Source organism: Pseudovirgaria hyperparasitica (genome assembly GCF_010093815.1).
Source record: "Pseudovirgaria hyperparasitica strain CBS 121739 unplaced genomic scaffold EJ05scaffold_8, whole genome shotgun sequence".
In the NCBI taxonomy this organism is placed as follows: Eukaryota; Fungi; Ascomycota; class Dothideomycetes; order Acrospermales; family Acrospermaceae; genus Pseudovirgaria; species Pseudovirgaria hyperparasitica.
Genome location: NW_022985556.1, coordinates 817749 through 835234, shown reverse-complemented (window position 1 = coordinate 835234; position 17486 = coordinate 817749). Strand labels below are relative to the sequence as shown.

At 50.9% G+C, this 17486-nt stretch overlaps 8 protein-coding genes across 8 annotated transcripts; 4 read left to right on the top strand and 4 right to left on the bottom strand.

The window, feature by feature from the left end:
* Positions 1-179: 179 nt before the first annotated feature.
* Positions 180-1454, bottom strand: EJ05DRAFT_375730 (uncharacterized protein). The gene is made up of 4 exons (XM_033741186.1): positions 1375-1454; positions 1271-1317; positions 1105-1169; positions 180-1021 (listed from the first exon to the last, which is right to left on the bottom strand). Exons 1-4 carry the CDS (start codon positions 1377-1379, stop codon positions 512-514), a joined length of 627 nt encoding a protein of 208 aa, XP_033600506.1. The 5' UTR covers positions 1380-1454; the 3' UTR covers positions 180-511.
* A 139-nt stretch (positions 1455-1593) lies between these two features.
* On the top strand, positions 1594-2528 carry EJ05DRAFT_476328 (uncharacterized protein). The gene is made up of 3 exons (XM_033744006.1): positions 1594-1819; positions 1940-2058; positions 2144-2528. The coding sequence occupies exons 1-3, from the start codon at positions 1682-1684 to the stop codon at positions 2280-2282; spliced, it is 396 nt and encodes a 131-aa protein (XP_033600505.1). The 5' UTR covers positions 1594-1681; the 3' UTR covers positions 2283-2528.
* A 150-nt stretch (positions 2529-2678) lies between these two features.
* On the bottom strand, positions 2679-3803 carry EJ05DRAFT_439041 (Phox-like protein; the record flags this gene model as incomplete). The annotated part of the gene is made up of 2 exons (XM_033741856.1): positions 2679-3010; positions 3056-3803. The coding sequence occupies 2 exons, from the start codon at positions 3801-3803 to the stop codon at positions 2679-2681; spliced, it is 1080 nt and encodes a 359-aa protein (XP_033600504.1).
* A 403-nt stretch (positions 3804-4206) lies between these two features.
* EJ05DRAFT_476327 (uncharacterized protein) lies at positions 4207-4902 on the bottom strand. The gene is made up of 2 exons (XM_033744005.1): positions 4667-4902; positions 4207-4589 (listed from the first exon to the last, which is right to left on the bottom strand). The coding sequence occupies exon 2, from the start codon at positions 4522-4524 to the stop codon at positions 4297-4299; it is 228 nt and encodes a 75-aa protein (XP_033600503.1). The 5' UTR covers positions 4525-4589; positions 4667-4902; the 3' UTR covers positions 4207-4296.
* Positions 4903-5120: 218 nt separating this feature from the next.
* EJ05DRAFT_476326 (uncharacterized protein) lies at positions 5121-5776 on the top strand. Its single transcript, XM_033744004.1, has one exon. The coding sequence runs from the start codon at positions 5507-5509 to the stop codon at positions 5702-5704; it is 198 nt and encodes a 65-aa protein (XP_033600502.1). The 5' UTR covers positions 5121-5506; the 3' UTR covers positions 5705-5776.
* A 1405-nt stretch (positions 5777-7181) lies between these two features.
* Positions 7182-9981, top strand: EJ05DRAFT_493018 (uncharacterized protein; the record flags this gene model as incomplete). The annotated part of the gene is made up of 7 exons (XM_033746087.1): positions 7182-7360; positions 7407-7905; positions 7954-8256; positions 9104-9155; positions 9203-9289; positions 9376-9854; positions 9925-9981. 7 exons carry the CDS (start codon positions 7182-7184, stop codon positions 9979-9981), a joined length of 1656 nt encoding a protein of 551 aa, XP_033600501.1.
* A 939-nt stretch (positions 9982-10920) lies between these two features.
* EJ05DRAFT_531830 (uncharacterized protein) lies at positions 10921-13137 on the bottom strand (the record flags this gene model as incomplete). The annotated part of the gene is made up of 4 exons (XM_033749046.1): positions 10921-11111; positions 11202-12541; positions 12614-12807; positions 13003-13137. The coding sequence occupies 4 exons, from the start codon at positions 13135-13137 to the stop codon at positions 10921-10923; spliced, it is 1860 nt and encodes a 619-aa protein (XP_033600500.1).
* Positions 13138-14046: 909 nt separating this feature from the next.
* Positions 14047-16428, top strand: EJ05DRAFT_476323 (MFS general substrate transporter). Its single transcript, XM_033744003.1, has 4 exons — positions 14047-14095; positions 14149-14556; positions 14606-15363; positions 15420-16428. Exons 2-4 carry the CDS (start codon positions 14511-14513, stop codon positions 15927-15929), a joined length of 1314 nt encoding a protein of 437 aa, XP_033600499.1. The 5' UTR covers positions 14047-14095; positions 14149-14510; the 3' UTR covers positions 15930-16428.
* The last annotated feature ends 1058 nt before the right edge of the window (positions 16429-17486 follow it).

Here is a 17486-nt window from a genome sequence, read left to right as displayed (position 1 = left end):
CATCCATGCCTGGCATGTTTTGAGCGTACATGCTCGCTACTAGGATGTGTCTCACGGGAATCACGACGTTGATGCCTTGTACATCTACAGCTTTTTCCTCGTCCTTTGTTGTACTATCTAGGTTTCCTGCAGAGAAGAGAGATCCGTTCCACCGCGTCTCGTATCTTGCTGCTCTTGTACATAGCACACGGGTGTCTGCCTGCCTGTAGATCTATTATCGAACTACAACGCACGTCCGATATATATGATGTACTCGGCTTTTGTCAAAGTCAACGGCTTTCCATACACATACGTACACACATGTGTATATAGGTAGTCCTGCTAGGGAATGTGGGCGGCTCTACCTAGAACAAAGCCAATTGAAAAACCCGGTCTTTTCTTTCCGAGGTGCTCTGCCCCGTTGCCCCGTCAAATCTGCGCCGAAAACTCCTTGCAATGCCAACTACTGAGAAAAAGGGGGGGATCTCACTACACCGTGGAAAAATATTCTTCTCGGCTCCAGCTCCAACGTTCATCCATCCACCTCCATAGCCTCAGGCCCGCTCCCGCGCACAAGCTTCTGCTTCTTCTTAACCGCCTTCTTCGGCGCCTTGACCCTCAACTCCTCCTCCTCCTCCTCCTCCACTTCCACCTCACTCAGCACCTCCTCCTGCCCCTCAACCTCCATACCCACGACCTCCTCTTCCTTATCACCATCCTCCAACACCCTCCTAACCTCATCCCTCATGCCCACCGGCAAAAGATGCTGATTCTCCCGCACCAGCTTCCGATCCGCGGCGCGCTGCCGCTCCTTATTCCCGGCCATGCGCCGTCTGTAGAAGACGCGCTCGCGCTTCTTGCGGATCTCGGCGACGCGGGCCATGGCCTTGAGGGTTTTGGCGACGAGGTCGCGGTTGTAGCGCGTGGGCACGTTGCGCCGGGCGGCGAAGAGGAGGGTGCTGTCGACGGCGAGCTCTTTGTTGTGCGCGCGGCGGAAGGATTTGGTCCAGGCTAGTTTGCGGGGGTTGCGCTTCATTTTGAACTGTTTGAGGGGGGAGGTGAGTTAGTTTCGTTGGGTTTTGGGGTTTATTAAAGGGAAAGTAAGGGAGGCAAAGGGGGAGTTACGTTTTTATGGCATTTTGAGCGGCAGAAGCGGAAGAGTCGGGCGTCGTTGCGGACGAATGTTATTCCTGCGTTTGGGAGGTTTGTGTTAGATTATGTTCGTGTTCGTGGGCTTCGGTCTCTGTCTTTGGCTGGATGTGTGTGTGTGTGTGTGTGTGGATGTATATACCTTTGGAGGGGTACACCGGCTGCGAGCAGAAATAGCAAGTCTCGATCCTGTTTAGGGTTAGCAGGGCATTCTCACGGCCATTATGAGTAGAAGCGCGCAATTACCTCATCTTGAACGACTCAACGCAGTGCCGTTGAGTGTGTGTGCGTGGGTGCGGTGAAGATGTAGTTTTAGTTTATCGATATGCAACTTTTTCTTCGCGAGCTGGGGACCTGACTGGGCGGCCGCGGCTAAGCTCCGGCACGGGCGATCTCCTCCGCTCCGCCCAAGCAGTAATTACTCGTCCCGATGGTCGAAACCATCTAGGACGTCCTCCGGAAAAAAACCTCATCTCATTCATTCTCTGCACATCGTAGCGATTCCGACTTTCTCGAAAGCGTCACCTCTCCTGGTAAACGTCACCACATACACATGTCCCTCGCGCATCGCCCGATCCCGCCCCCGCGCAGCCAGTCGTCCCCCGAAGGAGCAGCCCAGGAAGAAAAGCAGGGCATCACCATGGTCGGCGCGATTGCAATCGGTGTTGGTGTTGCGGCTGCTGCGTTTGTCGTATGTCCTTGTTCCCCTCCACATCTCCTCTAGCATCAGCTCTTTATTCTGTCGCTTTCATCTTTGCTCTCACGCTCGCTCGCTAGCACACACATACACACGCATCTAACACATCAACAGGGCCGAGCATGGATGGTCGGGCGCGCAAAAGGCTCCGCAGGCTTCGGCAAGGCGTTCTACAAGGGCGGCTTCGAGAGCAAGATGAACCGGCGGGAGGCCGCGCTGATACTGGGGCTACAGTACGTACAGCCACGGAGCGATATCACACGAAGACGTCTGCGGACAGGACATGCGATGGAATATGATGTGACTGACGAGATGTAGGGAGCGAGGCACGACAAAGGAACTGGTGCGCAAGAAGCATCGGCAGATGATGCTGCTGAACCATCCTGATCGCGGTGGGAGTCCGTATTTGGCGACGAAGATCAACGAGGCGAAGGATTTTATGGAGAAGAATGTTTAGGGGGCTGAGGGAGGGAGAAGGAGAGGGAAGGAGACTGTATGATATGGGGCTATGGCAAAGGATGTAAAATGTGGTGCGAAGTCAGTAGCAGAGAGGAGCATCAGCGCGGCGTTTCTTACGGCTTGGGCATACTACCTGGGTGCTTCACCACTCCATATGGGTGACAGGATGATCGCCTTGAGCGTATTCCTACATTGTATATATTACTCCCATCTGTACATCTACATATATTATACCATCCAGACTATCAATGTGCGGTCTTGGTGGATGACCTGAGAGTTGAAAAGGCTCATAAGCTAATAACGATGATCGCTGAAATGCACAAAGACGCCTGTTCAATGCAGTCGTGTTGGACCATCCATTCCATAGAGAATCTCATCATCGACTCAGGAGATCTCACTTGATCTTGTTCATTCTCTTGTTGGCAATCCGTATCTTGCCATCCACGCGCTCCACGTCTCCATCCAGCATTTCCAGTAACTCGTTCTGGTCATGCAGCTCCTCGTTGATCTGTATTCCCATCTCCTTCATGCGTCGCACTGCCTTTGTCAAATCAAACACATCCTCGTCCTGCTCCTGCATGATCTGTTTCTGCAGCTGCAGCACCCCTTCGTTATCCAACTCCCGCGTCCTCTCCGTCTCCTTCGGTGCACCCAACACTCTCCGCGACGATTGTCCAATACTGCTGCCCTGGAACAGGCTAGCCTTGGCGTCCTGGAGAGCCGGACCTGACGAAGAAGACGATCCAGGACGCGGCGTATGTGCGTTCCTACTCGGTATAGCCGCACTCAGAACGCCGTCTAGGCCCTCCCGTTCCTTCTTCGCCGTGCTAATCATGTCTCTGCGCCGCCGTATCTCGCCGTCGCCGAGCCGCTCAATCGCCCAGCCCCCGTCGTCCGTGGTGCCTTTCTTCCCGCTCAGCAGTGCAAGGCCAGACTCCAGGGCCATTATGAAACTGGAGGCCTGCATGAGGCATTTCTTCGCGTTTACGGAGGCATCGTTCTGCGTTGCTGGGCTCGTGGCTTGCTCGCGCCTGGTTAGGAAGAGACGCGCTTGCTGGAGCTTCGTCTTGAGCTCGGCATACGTGTCGAGCCAGGCGCTTGCGGTCCTGATCTCGGGTGTCTTGGAGGAGCCAACAGCACTGCTCAGCCTGTCCGTCGCGCTACTTTCGTCGTTCAGACCCAGGAATTCCCGGTATGCAGGCGCGTTCTTCCATTTTGAGTCGATTGCTTTTTCGATTTCCTTCAGGTATGTCTCGAGTCCTCGACGGCGCTCTCCTGTGAGTTCGGCATTGTTGACTGTGCGTGCGAACCAGGACTTTGCCGGTAGTGAGGCGGGTGGGTAGCTGCCCGTCTGGCTGTGGAGAGCCGTGTTGAGATCGGTGAATTCGGAGTATCGCTTTTTCTGGATGTTGTGTCTTAGGGAGTTTGGTTGTGCAACGCGGATGTGATAGAGGGTGTATGGCTTTGCGTCGGAGGTGGTGGAGGTTATTGGTATTGTGATCTCGCGAGGCGGAGACATGACGATTTCTTCGGTGTATTTTGCTGCTTTATAATTACTTGCGATGCAGGCAGTTCTGTAAGCGACGGTTTGCTCGCTGGTTATCAACAGTGTTATGAGGATGCCTAAGCAGGGATGCTCATCTAGAGTTTCTTGTGAGAAGGAAACAATTCCTGTAGGCAATCGTGGTTTGGTAGTGGAGCTCAGGGTTCAGGCGTCAGGTACTGGTACGGGGCTAAAGACGTCAGGTGGCGCTCCGGACTTAGCGGGTCCAACTATTCATTCGTTATTATTAGCTATCAGCTTAAGCCACGATCTTGATTCGGGCATTGTAAGAGTAGGAGAAATGCAATTGTATTCATATACTACTTTCCAGTCATCAAGACCTTAATGCCTCAGACTGCGATAATAGCAGTTTGCAAAGTGCCCAACCGTCAATGACTTATTCTCTGACATGAGGACGGACTGTTCCGCAGCGATCTTGCCGAAACATTTGCTCGTTTGTTAGCGATTCTCAACATTGTCGCAGGATCACTGAAGCACATAGCGGGATGTAGTTAATAGCGAGCTGCAAAACCTCGGGAAGATGAGCAGGAATCTGTAGACGTCTCATAGAGATTAATGTCGCGATGAAGTGGACCTCTAGTAACGGGGCAGTACCAACGCTCAATACGACACTCAAAAGATATATATTATGACTGTAGAGTAAGGCTTCCAGAAGGATGGATGTCTGAAGTGCCATGTAGATCGAAAGGGAAGAATTGACGAGTACTATGCTACGGTTGGCAATCTGACAGTCGGAGGAGTCTATTTCTGCATGATTAGCTCATATTTGCAATGTGCAGGAAGGTGAAGGTGATCCCTGCTAATATTGGTAGGCTTACACTTGCTTACAATAATTAACCTTGTCAAATGTCATATAACAGAACACGATGCTATGACCAGACCACTGCATTGTGATCTAAGGCCTATTTTGGAAACGTTAGAGGCGTTACACGAGCACCTAACGTTTGGAGCGTGCGGGCATAGAAGCCTGTCCATCGGTAGGCGCTACGATCGAGGGATCAGATAAAACAATGAGGCATCGCCGAGGACGGCGATTTGGACATTGATATCGACTATTCGTTGGTGTGACTGCTGTGTGAGTGTGCGAAATTATGTGATCATCACACGAATACGCATGTTCTACATAACAAATGCATCTCCAATGGTCACGCGATGCCAAAATTTTCCTGATAAGGTTGGATCATTGCAAGACTATGCACCAAGCACCAGTTCTAAGAGCAGTCAATGAGCAAAGTGCGTGATAGATGGCATAGGTGCAAGGTACGGTAATTAGACCGGTGTATCATCATGGAACCCGCGTACAGCATATCCTCGGCAGACGTGCACACGCAACCAGGCGGTGCGCGATCGACGTCCGACGTAGGTGTGTGTATAGGTGAGAAGATCGCGCTACCCCGCAATATATTTGTTCTTATATTCCAACCGTCGCGAAACTACGTGAACTAATCCAGAACAGGGAAGTAACAGTGGCGAGATGTTGAACTTGATACTTGATACCTACCTAGGTATCAGTGGACCTAGGGCTTCCTGGAGTGGTATCTGCTTTTGGCCTAGCCTTCTTGTACGGCATCTCGAGCTTCCATGATCCCAACTACTCTAGTCCATGGCAAGTCCATTGCGCCTAGCACCCAGCAGGCAAATCATGGTCGAGCGATTAGATGGTGTTGAGTGTGGACGATGGCATGTGGAGTGGAGATATGCCCCGTGGACAGCAACAGCGGTCGGTAACTATGGACCTCAAGCAGGATGCTGGACGTTCAAGTAGTCCGATCCGCGGACGGGACTCTTCCGTGAGTGTTGATAAGCAGCAGTCAGGAATCAGAGCTGAGGATGATGCGCCAAGGCAAGACGCGTAATGTAGGCAGTCCACTATATGAGGGCAAAGGGCTTGTAAAACATTGAGGTTTCAAAGTGACAAGACTCGTTCGTCGTGCGTCTTGCGCCTGGGCGTTGGATGCATCTTTAGTTGTTTTGACAGAGCCCCTTGCAAATAGCCCTCGTCTGATTGGACGCGCACAAACCCCTGGTTCATGCTCCGCCTCGACGACACCTCATCTCTCGCTCCCAAGACTTCAAAGCACGATTCCTGATTACTCGGCGCCTGTTCAGACAACTAATAATGCCAGGTATTAGGCAAAGCCCGAGTGATGACATGTATTCATCCTGTATCGCCCGACACGGTTCGATATAGATGCCTGCTCTTCTCATTCTGGTCGAACTCAACCATCTTATTGAAATGCTTCTGGTGTCATTCAACTAAATTTAATCACCGGCTCTCCGCTGAAGGCTAGACTGGCTCCGCATCTGGACCTCATGGACCTCCTCATTTTGCGGATTCACTTCATTGTCTGTCTTTTTCTGTCCAATCTCATCCGTTCATGGCTGGTCAGGATGCTGGGTGGGCCCTGCCGCCATGCCGCTTGGCTGCATCGTCGCATCAGCGTGTTTTCCCGGTGCGCGACTGGACGAGCCTTGGTGGCTTTTTCTTTTCTCTGCTCCTGGACTCTGCCCACATGTATGATAGATATAGCATGCGTAATGATTGCATTTACCATTCTCTGTGTTCAGACTTACAAGCACCAGCAGGCATCACAAGGGCAGGTAGGTATACATAGCACAGCCTAGTCACAGTCTGCTCAATCGCGCGGCCCGCACAGCCATCTTGATTCACTCACTCCACACTTTACCCTTTGCCCTTCGCACTACTACTGGTCACCGTTCGGGTATCGCCCTAACCGGCGTCTCATAATCTCCCTGCCTTTTTTGTCTTTTAACGATACATCAGCCTTCAGCCTCTCTTCTATTACTTATCCCAGCCCTGCTGGTCTTACCTCGCCGTTCTTGGCTCTTTATCATTCTTCTCGTTCTGCGTCAGCCCAGCAGTTGGGCTTCCTTTTCTTACGTCTGCTATCTCGCCGGCTCAAAGGCTCTCTGGCATACATCTCCGCATCGCTCCTGCCATCTATAAACAACACTATCGCCGTCGAGCCTTCTCTCAAGGACTCACCCTGTCCGAAGCTGCTCTCTCATTCAGCCTTGTTCAACATTCCTTGCCGCCGCCTCACACCTAATCATCCATCGCAACATGAAGTCATCTATCCTTACATCGTTGCTGGGCTTGAGTATGGCTCCCTCTACTTCCTTTCTGCGCATCAAACTAACTTCCCCACAGGCGCTACAGCTCTGGCTCAGCTGTCAGAGCAATGTTATGATGACATTTGCTATCAACTTAACATTCCACAGTCTACTGCCCAAAGCGGCAATGGCGACATCTTTCTGCAAATCAAGGCGCCAACGTCCTACTCATGGGTTGCAGTAGGTCAAGGCCGTGGCATGGACGGTGCTCAAATCTTCGTGGCCTATACCTCGGGCGACGGAAGCAACGTCACCGTTTCGCCGCGCATCGGAACTGGCTATATCATGCCGCGTCACAACGCTGATGCTCAAATCACCATGCTCGAAGGGACCGGCGTTAGTGACGGCATGATGATTGCCAATTTCAAATGTACCAAGTCTCATTCCAAATCCACCTCAATGCTAATCATAGACAGGCTCCAGCTGCAACTCCTGGAGTGGAGGTACTATGGATTTCACGGATAACCAAGCAAGCTGGATCCATGCGGCATACACAGGCTCTAGTATCAATTCTGACGATACATCTGCAACGATCAGACAGCACAACACAGCGCATGCCGCATTCAACTGGGACATGACCTCAGCTAAAGGTGGCAGCAGCGTCAATCCATTCGTCGATAGTAACACCACTCCTCCACCATCGACCGGTGGCGGTCAGGGCAATGGAAATGGCAATGGCAATGGCAATGGAGGAAACCAGATAGAGCCGTCTAGTGGTCCATTTTCTATGACCATGCTTATTGCTCACGGTGTTTTAGCATCGCTTGCAATGGTCATTTTCTTCCCGCTGGGCTCTATAACTATCCGTCTGTTTAGCTTCTCGGGATTGATCTGGGTGCATGCTGGGATTCAGATGCTGGCACTCTTCCTGCTCACCGCTGCTGTTGGTCTGGGAATCTACATTGCGACAAAGCTCAACTACGTAAGTTGGTCGATCTACACGCAAACATACCTTTCTGACCCATCTTAGCTCTCCGAATATCATCCCATTATCGGTCTCGTTGTCTTTGCTCTCATGTGGGTCCAACCTATTGGTGGATTCTTGCACCATCTCGGCTACAAGAAGCATGGACGCCGCACTATCGTCTCTCACGCTCATATCTGGCTTGGTCGTGCTCTCATCACCCTCGGCATGATCAACGGTGGACTGGGTTTGAAGCTGGCTGACAACTCAAAGAGTGGTGAGATTGCCTACGGTGTGATCGCTGGAGTCGTCTTTGTCGCATGGGTAGCTGTATCACTATTTGGTGAATTCAAGAGGACTAGGGCCCCTGTTCGATTTGATGGAGAGGCCAAGTCAAGTGACGCTGAAAGGCACTCAGGCTAAGGATGCAGATAAGATGTTTGTACAGTGCATGAGTTGATACACAACGTGTGAAGGCATTTCTACAATTGAAGTGTAGGAGGCGTTTAGATGGATATACCTACCCTGCTTGCAGACTCAGTTTGAAACGAATAAGATCGAATCAAGGGCATTCTCCAGGTTTTCAGTGACTCCCAAGCGTGACGTTATTTCTAGTCTGCAATCCCCGTTCGCTCCGACGAACAGATAATTTTGCCGCGTCCCGAAAGACTTCGTAACTTTACCGGCCAGCGCGTCATCACGTGCGAGGGGCGTGTGGAATTTTAGCGCGTGGGCGATCATATCCCCGCCAACGAATGAGCTTCATCAACACAACGCATCTTTTCTGCAGGCAAAACACTTTGAATCTTCTTACCAGAACCTGCTCGCTGTTACATATACCGACCTTCCACCGCTATATACTCAGTCTTGTTAAGTCCGTTCTCATCGCTAGTTGACTCTTATTGTTTACGACACGAATTGTCGCTTCACTCAAGATGGGAGAATCAAGGTACGGATCTTGCAGCCTAATCTCCTATAGCCGTCCCTCTACGCTCCCTGGAATTCATCGAGAGCTGACATATGTGCCGTAGACAAGAGCTCCTGCAATGGTTAAATAGCCTTCTACAACTGAATGTCACCAAGGTCGAGCAATGCGGTACAGGGTGCGAAGCAATCTTCCCTTCAACTCGGCCATTGCAACGAGCCATATCGCACGTCGCGGTCGCGGTTTTCAGCTTCCTAGGAAAAATATCTGGAAACCGCCCATGTAGCATAGCTGACACAAAAACATAGAGCTGCTTTCTGTCAGATTATGGACAGCATCTACCGTACGTATCATAGTTCAACTCGGTGATGCTGAAGCAATCGCTGACAGCAAACTCAGTTGATGTACCGATGTCTCGTGTCAAGTTCAACGTCAACACTGAATATGCCTACCTACAAAACTTCAAGATACTACAGAGTACGTTCAATTCCGTTATCTTCTTCCCACCAGGTCACGCTAGCAACATGGTTGTTCCACGGTCATAATTGACCATTGATGGACAGACACCTTTACCAAGCACCAAGTCGATCGCCCAGTCCCTGTCGAGTCCCTCATAAAATGTAAGATGCAGGACAACCTCGAGTTCCTCCAGTGGATCAAGCGCCACTGGGACCAGTTCTTCCCTGGCGGTGACTACGATGCTATCTCACGACGGAAGGCATCTGGAGCTCCCCCAGCCGCTGCCGCACCACGTGCAGGCGGAGGTGCAGCCCGCCGTGCACCTACAGGCGGCGCCGCACCACGTACCCGAACACCACAAGCAGGCGCTGCTGCCGGAGGCGCTGCCAGCGCACAGCTTAGACAGGAGAACGACGTCCTTAAGGAGACAGTGACCGGCCTCGAGCGCGAGCGTGACTTCTACTTCAGCAAGCTGCGCGACATTGAGCTGTTGATCCAGCAAGCAATGGAGGCGGAGCCCGAGCTCGAGAAAGATGAGGGTGGCCTACTCAAGCAGATCCAGACTATCTTGTACTCGACCGAGGTAAGCGAGGGTATTTCTTTTCTTTCCTTGCTTGTGTGTACCTAGACACAGAAACTGACATTATGCCCAGGAGGGCTTTGAGATCCCCGCTGAGACCGAGGGCGAAGTCGAGGAGGAGACTTTCTAAATACCCGCATCGAACGTTGAGATGCATTCTACCAAGAAGTGAAAGGGGTGGCACGGATGATATGATAGAGCGTGCATCTTACGACCGATGACGAAAAGCAACACAACGCACATGAATGAGAGTATAGGTGGGCTGGTTGGGTTTGCATTGACGGTGCCGGGCATATATGGTTTCTTTCGAAGCCGAACGAAATGTTGTTGAGCGATCGAGCGCGCGCGTGGAAGACTGTACATCAGCTTCATATGCATCACTGCTACGCTACCGGGACTTTTAGGTAGGGAGGTTCAGGTCCGTATAATAGTCATGAGTCATTTCAAGCCCGCTTCCTTGTAGTGTTTCACAGGATGCCATGAGCCGATGACCGCAACCGGCGTATTAACCGTGTAAACCGATTACAACAATGACGTCCTTGGTAGCTGCAAAGTTGACTGAACCTAAGGTAATAAATATAACTTGCAATTTAGGTACGAGCACGAATTAGCTACCAGTACTAGTTGCCTAGGTGTCTGTGTGGAAAGGGGGTATAGGGTATTATTAGACGGCGCTCTATCAATTGCTCCTAGAGCTCCTAATGCCATGGAAAGAGAAGAAAGAAAAAGAATGCAGAGCCAACGCCTTCTATTAATGCTTTTGTTTTCTTTTCAGCACTTGCTTGTACTTCCATCCATCCACCCATCACGCCCTACGCATGCATTAAAATAGAGGCTTTTCCGCAACTCCAGCGCTGAACCAACAGTTTTGCAATCGTAGTTCATGCTCCATGCACATGCATTAATGAAACAGTTCTCCACTTTAAGAGCTCGTCCTTTTTTTTCTTTCTTTTGCAGTGATCGCCCTTGGCAAGTGTCCTTTGTATCAGTGTCATTCACGTGCTTTCGTGACACGTATTGTCGTCAGCACACACGGGTTGATTCACCTATGCATGTCAACACTACTACCCTAACTACGCTCGTTCGGGCGCGGGCTGGTCATGGCAGCATTAAGACCTGACCAGTCCTGCTCCTGCGATGTCGACGCCATATATCCAGGCTTCACCATCTGTTCCGAATCAGTACGCTGACTGCCCTGCTGCTGGCTGAAGCCTCTGGTACGTGGTGGACCGCCACCACGACGAGCGCCTCGACCGCCCCCTCTAGTATCATAGTACGTAGTACCATCCCGACCGACGACAGCCACGGGCGTCGGCACAATCTCGTCCTTTGCAGGTGCGACAGGCTCACCACCATCCTCGCCCGCAGAGCTCCAGCCCTCGAGCCTCTCCTCTGCTTCTACTGCGGCCAAGGTAGTTGCCTCGAGGATTTTGGTCGCTTTTTCCAGGTCGCGCTGTTGCTCGAGGGCTTTAGTGCCGTGGAGGGTGGCTTCGCGCACGGCCATGGCGACGAGTGCTTCCATTGTGTAGTGGGCGTCGTTGCCTGCGTTGTGCAGGTTCCAGCCGACGATGCCGAAGTTGTAGAGGATGGAGCCGAGGGATGTGCTTTGGGTCTCGCGCTTCCAGGTCTTGTATACGGTTGCGGTGTCGAGGATCTCGAGGATGTTGGCGCGGTTGTCGAGTGGGTTGCTGCCCATAGAGGCTAGGTAGCGGATGTCTTGGTTGGGATCGTGGCCGACGACGATGATGTTACGTTCAATTGTCGAATCTGGCCGCGTGGTAGAGCTGTATGGTGGGCGGAAGCAAGCTGCGATCTCGCGGCGGGCTTCATTCATGGTGATTTGCTCGGATGTGCCGAATTCGAAGCGCTCGGGGCATCCATGTACAAAGTCCTGGTTGCGCAGATGCATGTTCTCCTTGATCCATATATGTCGCGTGCGTATCTTCTTGCGCCATTCTTCGCCGTCTTTGCCGGGCGCTACGTTGATCAGGTCCATCGTGTCAAGAGTGGATACTCCGACCTCGGTAATGACCTTGTGGTTGCGTTCCCAAGCTTCAACGTCGATGGCGATGAAAACAACAGAGTTCTCGAAATCATAGGGAGTTGGTTCGAGTACATTGAGTGGAGGTATGAAGGTATCAATTTCCCATTGGGCTTGTGCAGCTTCGCGCTCAGCAGGCGTGAAACTTGACAGAGCTGGATCATGAAGTGGCTGGATAGGCTTCTTCGGCCTGAGTCCAAGATAGCGCTGAGTGCGCTTGAGCTGTTTGACACAACCCTTCTGAATGATGATGCGCTCCTCCTTCTTCTTAGCTTTCAGGGTCTTGCTCTTGCTCTTCTGCTTCTGCGCCTGTTCTTCATACCACTCCTTGAATGCTTCCAACTCATTGTCATCTGGAGGGCTGACTTCAGCCTCATGACGTGGTCGGAAGGTCGCCGAGGGCGCATTGATCGTCATATTTTGGTTCTCGTCGCGAGTGTGGGATCGACCTAGGTAACGTGGTCGAAGATGTGGATGAGGCTCATAGAAGTCGATGATCAGACCACTCTCGCGGCGTTGTGAGGCACTCAAGACTACTTGTAGTCCAGTATCCTTGAATTTTTCGTTGATCTCGTTGATCAGTAGCTGAGCTTGAAGTTCGGTGATGAAGAATAGAGGCTTCGCCGCTTCCGGTGCCCAGAAGTAGTACCTTAGAGATGTCAGAAGGATATCTCAGCAGCTAGAGACGGCAGCAGCAGAAACCAGCAGAACTATTACTTACAAGTCCCAAGTCCTCTCCCAAAACTTACCGCCGTTGAAGAAAGCGTCCGCGACGCGCTCCGAAAACTCTCTGGAAATGAACCAATATGGAAATTTGCTGAACAGTAAGATGGGACAGAATGTCTGATTGAGGGGTGCCAGTTCACCGCGTGCCAGGGAGCAATCGGGAACTCGAGTACAGCTAGAGGCTGACTTCTGAGAATTGGAGGGTTCCACTTCGTTTGAGTCTGCGACCGGTTCGGTCTCGTTATTGAGAGAGACCTGTTCTTGCTTAGGTGCCGTTGTACTGTTGGAGATACTGTGAGTTCCGCTGTCAAGGACTGATTGATTGGTAGCTGCTGAGGTCGCGTTGATCTCTCTTAGAGGTCCTTTGGTCGCCACGCCACTAACCGTTGAATTATCAAATGGAGACGCGGCAGCTTGTTTGGGCGGTGGAAGTATCTGTGAAGGCGTTGGGCGGTCAGGCAGCAGTTCTAGTTCAGCGCGTATGGTTTCCTGGAGCAATGCCCATCCGGAAGGCGGCATGGTGACTTTGGAGCGACGCGAAAGTGTTTGTTGAAATGGCTTAACTGCCTTGGCAGGAAAAGAGCAATAGAGAAATTGATGTGGAATGGTGACTCTTCCGGGGAAGTAACATGGGACGAACTTGATAAACCATGTACAGGTTACACTTACGAAGAAGACAGAACACAGCTTTGAGAAAAGTGGCGTTGAGAGATCTTCTTCAAAAATCAAGAAGCAGTCGCGGTCCTCCAAGCAAGAGAATGGTACCTACCTACTATAAGAAAGGGCTAGTCAGGTGAAGTAAATAGAAGTTGGGCCGGGACCAGCGTGTGTGTACACACACATAGGAAACCTTGTGAGAGGTCGTGTATATACGCGCGTTTAATAGGCTGACACCAGGTTCTTGCTGGGTATTGTCGTGTTTTACAACAGTAAACTAAATATAACAACACCTTGGTAGGCTGAGTGGAACTGGCTATATTAGTCATGGAAGAAAGAGACCACTTGCATTGCAGCCCCTACTGGAAGCCGTGTATTATGAGATGACTAAGTCTAGTAATACTGTCTGGGCCGATGCGTAAATATATTGGCAGAGCTAACTCGAAAGGGATTAGATTCAGCCTGCCAAGTAGTCCCCCACCTCTATCAACAATCACAATCACTTTTTCGTCGCTGCCCGTGGATCTCCATATTCGAATCTCTATGATAGATTAATGTACTAACTCCAAGATACGCGTGGGCTTTGTTATCTTCATAGTTATACCTCGTTCATGCTTGACCTCCCGTCTTCAATCTACAATTCGGTCCGAATTGAATGAGTTCTCGGCCAGGCTGCCAGCGAAGTCGAGCCGAGCCCTGGTTCGGCTCGTTGTCCATCTCAGTCCTGGCTTAAAAGTAGAGTGAACCAGATGAGAGCAGGTATGAGTTTGGAATACCGGCACCATGGATTTATAGACCTACCTATAGGTATGTCCTATAGGTATGATGACCCAAAATGCTCACGTTTCAGAGGCTCAGAAACCACCTTCCTAGTACAGCGAACTGCAATTAGGTACTTGACGGTGTAGATCCATCGGCCGTTTGGCACTCGAGGCTCTCTGCGATGGATGCAAGAAAACATGAAACGCAGCACAGACATCTTCTACACCAATGAATGAAAGATATCTGTCTGGGTTACTCTATCATCAAGGATGACTACTCGCACGATCAATGGTCTACATGACTTGGCAGACTAGATTGCACTATAAACGCTGAGCCTTCTCTAGAGCGTTTACTGTGCCCCTCAAGTATCTCCATTGTCTAAATATTTGAAAGCCTTCCTCCAAAGACCTCCGGACACATTGCTCATACTATAGCTCATGGGTCCACTCTCTGAGTCTCCTTGTATTGGTAACATGGATCTTGAAAAAGCTGCTAGTTCCTGCAATAGCACTAAGAAAGGCTAGTAAAACTTCCACATGCACAGATATAAGTAGCTGACAATCCATAGGATCTTCACACTGTTTACAAACAGCTCCTGGAAAATCAACTTCAGAGGCACCAGCTCCTAGTGCCGACCCGCATATTGACACAGGATTACTGCCCTGGTTGCAGGTTCTTGGTGGCCATCTCCTAACAGTCAACTCATGGGGCTATATCACCTCGTACGGTCTGTTCCAAGCTCACTACACTGAAACTCTCGGCGTCTCTCCTAGCACAGTCTCATGGATAGGTTCAGTGCAGCTATTTTTGATCTTCTTCCTAAGCACGTTTTCTATGCACGCTCTGACTACCGGCTACTACCGCCACGTTCTGGCTGTTGGCATCGTGCTGCAACTTGTGGGTATCTTTACATCCGCCGAGGGAACACAGTACTGGCACTTCTTTCTCTCGCAAAGTCTCTGTCAAGGCGTTGGCATGGGCCTGACATTTGCTCCAACTGTGGGACTCGTGAGCTCATACTTTGTAAAGCGGCGTGCTGTTGCTATCGCAGCAATCGCGTCGGGATTGAACACTGGCGGTGTGATCTTCCCACTGATTGCACAACAGATGCTGCCCGCACAAGGCTTTAAGTGGTCGCAGCGAACAATGGGTTTCGTCATAATGCTGAACTCAGTGTTCGCCGTTCTACTCCTGAAGCCGAAACCCCCACCAAGTAGTAATGCCAGGCGCATCATCGACATGACTGCCTTCACTGATCGTGTGTTTGTCACGTTTGCAATTGGATTAGTACTTGCCGTTCTAGGCATGTATTTCGCGCTATACTACGTGCGTAGACCTGCCTAAAGTGACACAATTAGGACACAATACTGACAGTTGGACAGACCACCCCGTTCGCCGAGGACATCCTCCATGTCTCCTCCACGACCTCTCTCTCCCTCCTCCTAACCCTAAATGCCATTGGACTCCCCGGCCGTCTGATCCCAGCCCTGCTTGCCGACCGCTTCTACGGCGGCTTAAACGTCCTCGTCCCTGTTGTCCTCTGTACAGCTATCTTGAATCTCGCTTGGGCGGGCGTCCATAGCCCCAGCGGCATGTGGACGTGGGCCATCTTCTACGGCTTCGCGAGTGCGAGTGTGCAGACACTCTTTCCATCAACGCTTGTTGCGCTTACTAAGGACAAAACGAGGGTCCCTGTCCGTGTGGGCATGATGTTCACCTTGCTGAGTGTCGGATGCTTAGCAGGGCCACCATTGGCTGGAGCTTTGATACAGGCTCATAGCGGCGGTTATCTATACGCGCAGATGGTCATGGGATCTATTATGCTCCTGGGCACAGCGTTCTTAGTCTTGGCGAGATTCTTGTTCGCCGGCTTCGTTGCCGTTAAATGTTAAAAACTCACAGACTAGACACCTCCCTTAACCATTGTGCGTCAACATTGTTCTGAAGCAAGTCTTGCAAACTGAAGTATAATCTCCGTTAACTGGCAGTGCTAGCTAGCGCTTTTGTAAATACCAAAGCTTCAACCTTGATACTTATTCGTGGCACCAGCCCCTCAGGCATATCGATTGGTCAAAAGGCCGGATGAGGATAGATTAAGACTTCAATCAGCGATGGAACTCTCCTGAATCTGTGGTCCAAACTTCCAGCGCGCTTCAAAGTTGCTCAATGAGAACTGCTTGAAAGACAACACACCCCACATGCCAAATATCAATTGCGTGACGATATGTAGGCGCACACTGCAATCTGGACTCGAAGAAACAGTGCCGTAATCAGTGTCCGGAATGCTGAGACTACCCCTTCATATAGAAGAATACTTCTAACTGATGGTTACTAGTGAAATCCCACTTGGCCACCTTCAAACTTATTTATCGAGTAGAGCAATGACTGCCTCGAGCGCTTTGCTCAGCGTGCTGGGCAGGGCGATGGGCCGGTATGCCTTGGCTTGCATGTAATCATTCTGTCTAGGCTTCCTGAGAACCATGGTCGCTGCATCTTTGGAATTTTTCGGGCAAGACCCCAGACGCAGGCATGCGTTAAACAAGACACGCAGTGTCTGTAGAAAGATCTGAAGAGTCTGGTGAAGGAGGGCGTTAGTGATGCCATCTATATACTCCCGGTGCCTTGATTGGGGCAGCACCACGCACCGCCCTTTCCATCTCTATCGCTGAGATCTCCGGGCAGTTGATCGGGCTGGGATATTCGTAGCCGTCTATGTCGGAATGTCAGCAGGCGGAAAAAACGCTTCACGCAGCACGAGTTCACAATCTGGCCTGGCTTGTCACGCGGTGCCTGTTCTTGGCCTAACACACCAACTTCCACAGTCCTATATCCGTGGTTGAAGCTTCTTCCACTCTCTGGCGATACGTCTTCCGCAGCGATTTTGAGATGTGGCGTCCATTCTTGTTTCGTGCTTGTCGGTAGGCCTCATACTCTGGCTGCGTCGTTGGCGCGTTTGGGCCCCTGACTAGAGATGGTAGGGTAAGTTGAAGTGCCCCAACAGCATAATCTCATGTTATGAATCCGTAGCGCTGAGAGAATCGGCCAGGATATCAGGCGTGGTCATCCCGAGTTCATTATAGACGTTGTAGATCATGACTCTTCTATTCGAGAGAGTGTTTTGGGTTGGTTGTCAGACAAGCGATGTCTTCGGAGATAAAGCATGCGCTCCAGATGTTCAAAACGATTCGATCCTTGATCTAGAAGTAAACTCTTGTGCCCGCGTCTTTCATGTAGGCCAAATGGAAGTGAAGTTTGAGGGAATGGTAAGTGGTCATATTGAATGGATTTCGCCAGGGTTCTTGAATTGCTAGTATGTCGTATTCGAGAGTCCGAGTAACTCGAAATAGACTGGTGAGGACAAGGTCTGTGGAGGGTTGGACATTGTACTATATAATGCGAAGCTATCGGTTTCCTGTCGTGTGAGTGGGCTTGCCCTCGTACTGTGTAAG

Coding starts and splice junctions, on each gene's coding strand:
- EJ05DRAFT_375730 (XM_033741186.1), bottom strand. Junction 1,170..1,270: donor GCCGGTGTACCCCTCCAAAG/GTATATACATCC, acceptor TCCCAAACGCAG/GAATAACATTCGTCCGCAAC. Junction 1,022..1,104: donor GCTCAAAATGCCATAAAAAC/GTAACTCCCCCT, acceptor CCCCTCAAACAG/TTCAAAATGAAGCGCAACCC.
- EJ05DRAFT_476328 (XM_033744006.1), top strand. CDS start 1,682: ATGTCCCTCGCGCATCGCCCGATCCCGCCCCCGCGCAGCCAGTCGTCC. Junction 1,820..1,939: donor TTGCGGCTGCTGCGTTTGTC/GTATGTCCTTGT, acceptor ACACATCAACAG/GGCCGAGCATGGATGGTCGG. Junction 2,059..2,143: donor GCGCTGATACTGGGGCTACA/GTACGTACAGCC, acceptor GACGAGATGTAG/GGAGCGAGGCACGACAAAGG.
- EJ05DRAFT_476327 (XM_033744005.1), bottom strand. CDS start 4,524: ATGGCACTTCAGACATCCATCCTTCTGGAAGCCTTACTCTACAGTCAT.
- EJ05DRAFT_476326 (XM_033744004.1), top strand. CDS start 5,507: ATGGTGTTGAGTGTGGACGATGGCATGTGGAGTGGAGATATGCCCCGT.
- EJ05DRAFT_476323 (XM_033744003.1), top strand. CDS start 14,511: ATGGATCTTGAAAAAGCTGCTAGTTCCTGCAATAGCACTAAGAAAG. Junction 14,557..14,605: donor CTGCAATAGCACTAAGAAAG/GCTAGTAAAACT, acceptor GACAATCCATAG/GATCTTCACACTGTTTACAA. Junction 15,364..15,419: donor TGTATTTCGCGCTATACTAC/GTGCGTAGACCT, acceptor ACAGTTGGACAG/ACCACCCCGTTCGCCGAGGA.